Below are 9,736 nucleotides of genomic sequence, written 5' to 3'. Positions count from 1 at the left end.
AGCAGTCAAGCTACTGTTGCATTTCAGTTCAGTTCCACCTACTTCTGCTAATTGTTGCAAGCAAGTTTGTTAACCAGTTGTTGCATTAGTCCTCCTTTCAGCTCAAGCATTCAAAAGCTACGGAATGGCCACTCCATCTGCTCTGAACATCACTACCATGAACCCACCAAGTAAAGAGCTTGAGTCCTTGGCCTTGGCTGACACAGATTACCTTATTCAAGACCTAGTTGGGAACAAGAATCATCTGCATACCTACTGCCAGCTGAGAAACAGTTTTTTAAACAACTCTGACATGTATGGCATACAGGGAAAATTTTAAGAACCCCCCCCAAATTTATAAATATAATAATTGGGCGAATCTCCATGGTATATAGGAAAAATGGAAGGCGATTTTATCAATAATATAATATGTATATATAATTTTCTGGCGAATCTCTCACCAGGCATGGCGAATATTTTACTCAATTATAAAATCTTGTAAGAACTTGGCAAGTCTTTCACTAAATAATAAAACTTTGTAAAGTCCTAGTGAATTTTAGCATTGTGAACTCTTAGAGAATTTTTTGAAGAAGTATAAAACCATATATGATAAGAGCCACATGGTGGCAATATCACTATCTTTTTTCACATTTCCACGACATGGAACTTGTCTATAAAATTATAAAAAAACCAACCAGGAACAGGAACAACTAAAATGCTTTGTGAGAGCTAGTCTAGAAAAAAGCAACAAATAACATGTCGGCAGAATTGTTCATCGGTGAGCCGCTATTTCGTGGGCAATCTGTAAAGGAGCAGTTGGATATCATATTTCCAAATCCGGGAAAGCCTTTCCCATCCCTCACAAGATTTGTTAAAAATGTTGGGTGTCTAGAAGGTGTGGATTTGCTGAAACAAATGTTACAAGTGGATGGAAACAAAAGAATAACAGCTAATGAAGCTTTGCAACATCCATACTTTCAGTCCTACAGGACTATAAACAGCTGCCATAAAGATTAAAAATGGAAGTCAGCTACAAATCTCTTGATGACAACACTATCAAGATAGAGGTCGATGCTCTCTTAAAGACAGAGCTGCTGGAAATGGAAGCAGGTGCTATGAAGCTGACACTAGTAAAAGATGGGACAGCACAGCTTCCCATAGTGCATCCCACTCTGGGACAATCAGTTTTTTGATGTTTTGCAGATTGGGTTACAGTGTTGCAACTTGTTTTGGATTTGTCACCAACCTGATGTTTTGCTTCTAATTTATTTTCATCTGGTGATAAACAAAGTGTCAATCTTTTCTTAGGATAAAATAGTATTCTTTACAGATATATTAACTTGGCTGAAAAGTCCAGGACAATATGAACAAGACAGCTTCCAGGTTTTTTTGAAGATTTCTCATTTCTCCTATCAATTTACTGCCGGAGGGTTTTCTGTGATTTCTTGCACTTCTGAAATTTAATCAAATTTCTACTTGAAATAAAAGTTCAGAAGAGACTATATCACTAATGCTAAACACACATAATTGAGAAGCCGATATGAAGCATTGTTTTTTTGGGTGTGTTACAACTTTGGTGACCATGCAGCTCAGTCATTGCATGTTCAGTTTGTAACTCCACCTTGAAAGAGTGAAATGTGTGGTGTAGGATAAGAAGCTCTCTGTTAAGGCGCAATTGTTTTTCCCCAAAATTCTAATATCTAGATTCTGTCCTGTTCATGTCTGTGTCAGGTGATGTTTCTTTTCATGTGCATGTGTTTAGTCAGATATAAAATACTCAAGTTCTCACCAGCCTGGGCTACAGTGGCCATTCTGATGATCTATTTCATACTCATTGCATTTTTCTAATAAAATGACATTATATTCATTTAAATTATGTGATTGAAATAGGGATACAAGAGCTTATTTGTATTTGAAGGTCTATAAGGCAGAGTATAAGCTCACACCAATCCTTGTTATTCTCTGCAAGAGAAAATCAGTTTCTATTTCACTCCTCAATAACACTGACTAAATCTCAGTTTGAAAATCTGTTAAATTAAGAAGACTAAATCCCAGTTTGAAAATCAGTTAAATTTAGATGAAATTACTCATTCAAAATCATTTGGATGAGGAAATTGTCAAATAATTGTAAGTTGTCGTCTTAGAGAACATGAAGGGAGCACATTCGTCATATTCTACCAACTGCAACATACCTACCTTCAATGCACTCTCTGTAAGGACCATAACGGGAGCAAATGTGGACCCATGTACAAATTTTTAATGCCTCAGGGTTTGTTTCGTCCTGTGACTACTAGGTTCGTTAGTCCTTCACATAACTCTCGAACAAAATGAATCCAAGAGTGGAATATAGACTCTTTACACGCAATTTATTTTCTAGAAAGTCTATACAGAGAAATGAAAGTTGCAAGTATAAGAATTATGCTTCAAATATGAATTTTCTTGTGTAGTTAGCTATACCAAGGGTATGCTTTTGCAAAGTTTTATAACAGAAAAATTTGTCAAGAGGAATTTATTAAGGAAATCTCTTGTTAGAAATGAAATCCAGTTGAGTTGAGATAAAGTCCATAGTTACAAAGAAGTATTGTTGTGGAAAGCAATTCCACTATGACATTCCTGTACATTTTAATACAATATAAAAGGAAATTGATGTGATTTCCAAGCTACTTGAATCCATTGAACACAAAGAGAATCAGTTGAGAACTGATGAATGAACATGGAAATCGATGTAATTCCTAAGCTACTTGAATCCATTTTGAACACAGAGAGAATCAATTGAGAACTGATGAATGAACATGAGCTGAAGCAAAAGGACACTATCATTAAGCTAGTCGACCCTGAAATTGAAGAAAATGATCATGTCAAACAAATCTACTAGCAGTGTACTAATAACGGTAAAATCGACTTGCAAGAAGAAAGTAACTTAAATACCACATTTGTTGGAAAATGAAATCAATCAAAAAATGTTCTAACCAGAGATGAAGTTGATTCAAATGAAAGAAGTTCAAATCAGGGTGAGGTGAACCCAATAAATGAGATGTCGATAATCCCAGGAAAAATCAACTAGCAACAATGAAGGAAATCGATTGAAAATAATTAGTTAATTCCATTGTTAAGATTTCAACTTGGATATCATTTGTTGCCCAGGTACATTCTCTTGGAGAAATCGACCTGCATGTTTTTTTTCTAGTTTAGACTAACCTAAGTACCCACGGGGGATTTGAACCGATGACCTATCGCAAGGAGTGCCTTAACATCGCACCCATTCACCGTCAATCCAAAGCCCCGTGGGCAATCGACCTGCATGTTAGGATGTAAATAAGTTCCAATTAAACAGAACTTTTTTATTTGAGGGGAATTGAGGTCCAAAAGAGCAGAGTTCTTGGCAGAGGAACAATATAACTGCAAACACCCATTCAATATCTATGACTGTAGATTGAAGTTCTGCAACCTTGGAAGCACTATTGAGTACTTAACCAGAGCTGTAGAATCATTGGTAATTTATTAGATTTGATATGCAATACAATGCTTGATTCGCCTTGATTCCCATTTATTTTGTTTAATTTCTACATACTGATTCCTACTGATACCGTTCCAACTGCTTGAAACAATAACATTTTCAAAAGGTCTCTTTCACTCCCACTTCAATTAGAACAGTACCCCTTTCTCTACTACATTCATGCACATATGCTTACATTTCCAATTCTGCAGATTGGTTTTCATGAAATTAACCAATACTTGTTTTGCATCTAACGAATTCACATAACTAAACAAAGCACTGAAAATATCACCAAAACTGAGTGGCCTATCTAGTATTACAAGAAGATTTATTCAAAAGAAACAAGAAGTTATTTTAAACTACCCTAGACATCTCATTGTCAGTACAGCATGCAGGACTTTTTCTGCCTGCCAGTTTTTGACTTCCGTGAAGTCTTACATTGAAGATCTAATCAAAAGATCGCTGCAAAACTTTAAAGGGGTGTAAAACCCCCAGCATTCAAATGCTTTGATGGTCAGAGCATGAGCCCAACTCAAAGTTTAATCTGAGATGTAATCTCTACAAATATAGAATGCAAACAAATGCACTAAAAACCAAAGAAACCTAGTTCACTGGCCCTTTCCTTCTCAAATGTCTCAAAGTACTCTCTTTCAATTCCTTAAGTGCATGCATAAATGGTTGGGACATGACAAGACAAATAAATAAAGGGAGAGGAAAATTAGATAAAATGAAACACCCAAACTCAAAAATAAGACCATTACCAAGGCAGGTGGAGGATGATAAACCATTGGGGTCTGCATTTGCTCACAGGGATGGCTTCAAGTAGGGATTTCACCAGCACTAACTTATCCCCCTTGATGATAACCATCTATTACACCATATTGACATCTCCTTTTCAACCTTAGAAACCATCCACACCCATTATATTTTTTTGCAGTCACTGAATTTAAATAAAGACATAGCGCTGCGATTACAATTGAGCTAAGGACAATTCCACTCAAATGTATCTTCTACTCTAGAAACATTAATTATATCTTTTGTTATATTTGAATCAACAATGATTGTCCAACCTGTTCATAGTTTCAGTTCCTCTGTTACACTTCTAGTGAACATCAATTTAACTATTTTAGAAATATTGAAGCGCTGTGTGAACAGTATTTGATTGCATTAATGGCTTCCAATGAGCGTAGAAATTCATTTGGGCTTACATGGGCCTAAGCAGTGGGATTATTCATACAACGACCAGGACACAGCACAGAAAAACAAGTTTGTGGTCTTGACCAGATTAGCAGATTATAACAACTAACAAGAAGATGAAATGTGCGGCGTCTGCTGGGGCCAAAATGGTGAAGGAAGGGACTTCGGCTGGTATCCGTTGGGCCAAACATCAATACCACAAAAATGCCCAGAACTGAAATGGTAGTCAGTGTCCAAAATTAGCAGAAGAAATGAGTGTGGGAAGGGCATATATGTGATCTATTTTGCTTCTGTTGTATTCTAGAGCAGACTTATATTGTATTAATTTTTGGGCTAAAGTTTTGAGTATATTAAATGACTGAACCATGTAGAACCATTGACTTGACTTTACATATATGGTTGTAAGGCCTCCTGGTTTTAGTCATCCATTAAAACAGGGGATATTTGTGCACTAAATGTTCACTCCATGCTTTATTTGTCTGCTGAAAAAATATTTGAATCAACAATAACCTCACAATCATGTTCAAAAGGCCTCTCATTGTCATGCTTATTTGAACTAAGCACTAATCCAGCATTGTAGGCTTCCTATCATTTCCTTGATTTTAGTCTCTACTTCAAAGCAAGATCATTCTAAAGCTACATTTATAAAAAATGATCTATTATTATTTTTTTGAGTAAAGGTTCGCCTTTTCATTATGCCATCAATCATTCACAACTGATTTGACCTTGCATTATTGATTTTCCCGATGGGAAAACAGACCAATAACACAAGTTTATGAAGGCAAAGTAACCCCAAAGCATAGAAGTTGGGATCTTTCTAATCATGGGCATTACTGCAAGGCAGCCAACCGCCATCAGAGATTGCAACAAATTACTCAATTGTTGTTCTTTCACCTCAACAGGAAGCAGGCCATCCACGTCCTTGTCAACATTAAAAATTGATTCATCAACTAGGCATCCATATTCCCAGTACTTGCGGCCAACTGAATTGTGGTCTCTTTCAATTCCTTAAGTGCCTGCATAAATGGTTGGGACATGACAAGACAAATAAATAAAGGGAGAGGAAAATTAGATAAAATGAAACACCCAAACTCAAAAATAAGACCATTACCAAGGCAGGTGGAGGCTGATAAACCATTGGGGTCTGCATTTGCTCATAGGCTTCTTGCATGTTTCTGTATAATTGCCCTAAGGTTGAATTTTTCTGCATACTTTTCCAGATTGTTGTCACTAACTTGCTAAGCACCAACTGTAACAAAAGTACTTGTAAGTTACTCGTCTATAAAATGTCTGAATTGTGTCTTTTCCCTGAGAAGCTGCAATTGATAATTCCAATATATTAGTACCTGATGTTTGAGGGTAGCTAAGCCTTTCATGTGCATTGGAGATTCAGGAATAACACCATTTGAAGGAGGTATGCCAACAATACCACATAAAATAGTCTGTCACAATAAAAGGAAAATTTATGAATCCACTAGAGATTTTTTATGGAGGTGAAAACAAAGAATGAAGAGTTAGATCAAGATGTCTTCAGGAGAGCAAAAGCTCTTCCAGAATAGGGTAGCCAGTGATAGTTGAACCTAAACATGAACCCTGACAAAAATTACAACATAGTTCTAAATAATATATATTTACTGTGGTAATGGGCCTTGACACAATCTCTGCAATAATGGCCCTGCTTGATACAACATCATTTTTCAAGGGTTTTTTGTGAAGTTTCCTTTAAACTTTTCTATGCAGACTTCTTCCCTTTCTTCTTAGTGATTTCAGTGTAAGTGCTCGGTATACACTCTTTTAAGTGAATCTGTTCCAGCAATGTTCTTTCTGCAGTAACATTCCACCAAGAAAGTTAGCCAATTTATGAGTGGCATTCACACTGGTCACAAATGGCTGAAACATTTTTTTCAACCATTGGAACAGTGGCACTACGAACTTTAGGATCAATTCTATCATCAACTGCTCCAAATTGATCTTGCACATCCTGAATACGTATCGTATAAACAGTGATATACACAACCAATCATTTAAAATGCATACAGTCATTTCCTAGAATAGAGAATCCTTGTTCTGTTAGAGAATCCTAGTCCAAATCTTACAAGAACTAATCAAACTTCTAATTTGAGGACCAATATGATCTGCAATAGTAAAACTTATAATGCACTGCACATCTTCATTGTGCGCCAAAAGCTTTACTAATTCTTTAGCAACAGTGCAATTTGTCTTCTTACCCTCCACAAGTCTTTGACTTTTCACAACATTGTGTCTAGTTGAAGCCATGATTTCTTAACCGCCTCTCCTTGTGGATCTTCTCTTTGATTATGGCGTATTATCTCATTGAAACACTGGAATGCTGGATTGATACGGGCCTCAAGACTCACTTTCAGTCTTGCTCCTGCCAGCATGCGACGAGGGATTAGAACCAAGTTGCAAATTGTCTATCAAAAAACAGGTGTGATGGGCCAGGGAGCTCATGGTATCAACTTTTTGATGGAAGGTGCTACCTTGGAGACATATCTTTTACTAGTTTTATTCAGACCAATGGACAACTTATATGATGTTGTTTTTTTATAAACTTCAGGTGAAATATATGTAATGTATATTTTTTTATTTTCAATATGAAAAAGTAGATGATTTTCTTCTAAGGCAAAAAAATATCAGTTTTCTTAGAAGAAAAATGAAAAAACAAAACACACGTTATTCACAGGGACACCTAGCATTCACTGAAGGCAAACCATCAATGAATTGACAGAAAAATCTCAAGCCTCTTCTACAGGAAGTTCGTAGAATATGGAGAAATCTCCAATGGGAATTCGATCAGCAATTTCAAACCTAAAACTGCTTCTCAAAACATAAGAAATTATTTCACAAATTTGAAACTTACTGACTCATCACTTGCATAAAGCGCATAACATTACTGCTCTGCCTCTCATCCAGCGGCTGTGTACACAACCATCGGAATTTAGAGAGTATTCCACAACAAAGGGTAAATAAGATGAAATCCACACAGTCAGATACCTTGAACCCCAATTCCATAAAGTACATATTTCAGTGCAAAGGATGCTTACCCTTCTGCAAGCCTGCACAATATCAGACTCCAAGCCTTGTATATTGCAGCGCACTTCCTGCCATACCCACAATGGTTCCAACAGTGTAAACAGAATAATCAGAAAGAAAACAGGGTTGGAAACCCCATGAAAAAAGAAACGAAAGAAGTGGATTATTTAAATTACCTGGCTAAAATACCGTTGAAGTAAACTTTCTTTGACAATTCCACACATGCCATAAAAGTAAAGCAAATTCATCATCACCTGCAAAAACACGATCAGCATGAGGCTAATATCTATCATGAGGCTAATGTCCAGGTGCATCAATATGATAGATACAGAAATTGTGAAAGAATAACGAAGCAGCCTCAGGGAAGAAGAACAACCCTTGAAAGCATGACATGTCTGTTCAAGAAACAAATAGATGCCAGACTAGTTAGTAACGACAAATAATTTAGTATACAAATTACACGGTTAATCACAAGGTTCTGTCAATCAATTGATTTTATTAATTTACAAAACTTCAAAATTCTTATTCCATCAATGTAATGTATTGCTGTGGAAGAAAAAGAAGATGTTACAATAACCACAGAAATGGCATCAGCCCATCAACATATTTCCACTCATTGCTTGCCAGATTAGCAAAAACTTGTTGGTGTGAAATACTGCTTTAAAGAAGTAAGTTCAATAATTTCACTCATTAGCCCAGAATGCACATTGCGTGTCTGAATGCATTAACAGTATCGTTGAAGAGAAAAGGAAACACCAAGAGGGCGGCAATCAATAAAAGCAAATGATTTCATAAATGGAAAAAAATGCAAGAGACACTTGCGAAAATGAGGTGTCATCAAGAGTTTGCTACACCAGGATGCTGTCAGGGCAAACTACAAAGTGATTTTGAGCATGCTGATTGAACAAATGCAATATAGTCTAAGATTCACTCCATGTCCACCATGATAGGAAATTTGAGGAATTAATCAAACCTGAAATCGGCATAGAGATGTATTGGAATTCCACACATGCCATAAAAGTAAAGCAAATTCATCATCACCTGCAAAAACACGATCAGCATGAGGCTAATATCTATCATGAGGCTAATGTCCAGGTGCATCAATATGATAGATACAAAAATTGTGAAAGAATAACGAAGCAGCCTCAGGGAAGAAGAACAACCCTTGAAAGCATGACATGTCTGTTCAAGAAACAAATAGATGCTGGACCAGTTAGTAACGACAAATAATTTAGTATACAAATTACACGGTTAATCACAAGGTTCTGTCAATCAATTGATTTTATTAATTTACAAAACTTCAAAATTCTTATTCCATCAATGTAATGTATTGCTGTGGAAGAAAAAGAAGATGTTACAATAACCACAGAAATGGCATCAGCCCATCAACATATTTCCACTCATTGCTTGCCAGATTAGCAAAAACTTGTTGGTGTGAAATACTGCTTTAAAGAAGTAAGTTCAATAATTTCACTCATTAGCCCAGAATGCACATTGCATGTCTGAATGCATTAACAGTATCGTTGAAGAGAAAAGGAAACACCAAGAGGGCGGCAATCAATAAAAGCAAATGATTTCATAAATGGAAAAAAATGCAAGAGACACTTGCGAAAATGAGGTGTCATCAAGAGTTTGCTACAGCAGGATGCTATCAGGGCAAACTACAAAGTGATTTTGAGCATGCTGATTGAACAAATACAATATAGTCTAAGATTCACTCCATGTCCACCATGATAGGAAATTTGAGGAATTAATCAAACCTGAAATCGGCATAGAGATGTATTGGAATTCCACACATGCCATAAAAGTAAAGCAAATTCATCATCACCTGCAAAAACACGATCAGCATGAGGCTAATATCTATCATGAGGCTAATGTCCAGGTGCATCAATATGATAGATACAGAAATTGTGAAAGAATAACGAAGCAGCCTCAGGGAAGAAGAACAACCCTTGAAAGCATGACATGTCTGTTCAAGAAACAAATAGATGCCGGACCAGTTAGTAACGA

The 9,736-nt window shown here is 36.4% G+C and overlaps 1 protein-coding gene across 5 annotated transcripts; it reads right to left on the bottom strand.

Moving 5' to 3' along the window:
* Positions 1-5,627: 5,627 nt before the first annotated feature.
* On the bottom strand, positions 5,628-8,822 carry LOC149256011 (protein NDL1-like). Of its 5 annotated transcripts, XR_016266440.1 has the most exons (8): positions 7,903-8,603; positions 7,738-7,794; positions 7,554-7,609; positions 6,901-7,064; positions 6,308-6,496; positions 6,019-6,114; positions 5,784-5,921; positions 5,628-5,688 (listed from the first exon to the last, which is right to left on the bottom strand). XR_016266440.1 is itself a non-coding variant. In XM_089457361.1 (4 exons), exons 1-4 carry the CDS (start codon positions 8,038-8,040, stop codon positions 7,040-7,042), a joined length of 276 nt encoding a protein of 91 aa, XP_089313487.1. In that variant the 5' UTR covers positions 8,041-8,603; the 3' UTR covers positions 6,509-7,039. The 5 variants fall into 5 exon arrangements, 1 of the variants encoding a protein (XP_089313487.1); XR_016266442.1 differs by lacking the exons at positions 6,308-6,496; positions 6,901-7,064 and adding an exon at positions 8,700-8,822 and having other exon boundaries at positions 7,903-7,980; XR_016266441.1 differs by lacking the exon at positions 6,308-6,496 and having other exon boundaries at positions 7,903-8,604.
* Between the last annotated feature and the right edge of the window lie 914 nt (positions 8,823-9,736).

This window comes from Pinus tabuliformis, chromosome 7 (assembly GCF_031772625.1).
Source record: "Pinus tabuliformis cultivar Carrire ecotype Pingquan chromosome 7, CPIR1, whole genome shotgun sequence".
In the NCBI taxonomy this organism is placed as follows: Eukaryota; Viridiplantae; Streptophyta; class Pinopsida; order Pinales; family Pinaceae; genus Pinus; species Pinus tabuliformis.
This window is presented reverse-complemented; position numbering and strand designations above follow the sequence as displayed.

What these genes read in the sequence shown, in the direction of transcription:
- LOC149256011 (XM_089457361.1), bottom strand. Translation starts at nt 8,040, where the DNA reads ATGCACCTGGACATTAGCCTCATGATAGATATTAGCCTCATGCTGATC. An exon ending in TTCAACGGTATTTTAGCCAG is followed by an intron (nt 7,795 to 7,902) that starts GTAATTTAAATA and finishes TGGGTATGGCAG; the next exon opens with GAAGTGCGCTGCAATATACA. An exon ending in TTTATGCAAGTGATGAGTCA is followed by an intron (nt 7,065 to 7,553) that starts GTAAGTTTCAAA and finishes GCATGCTGGCAG; the next exon opens with GAGCAAGACTGAAAGTGAGT.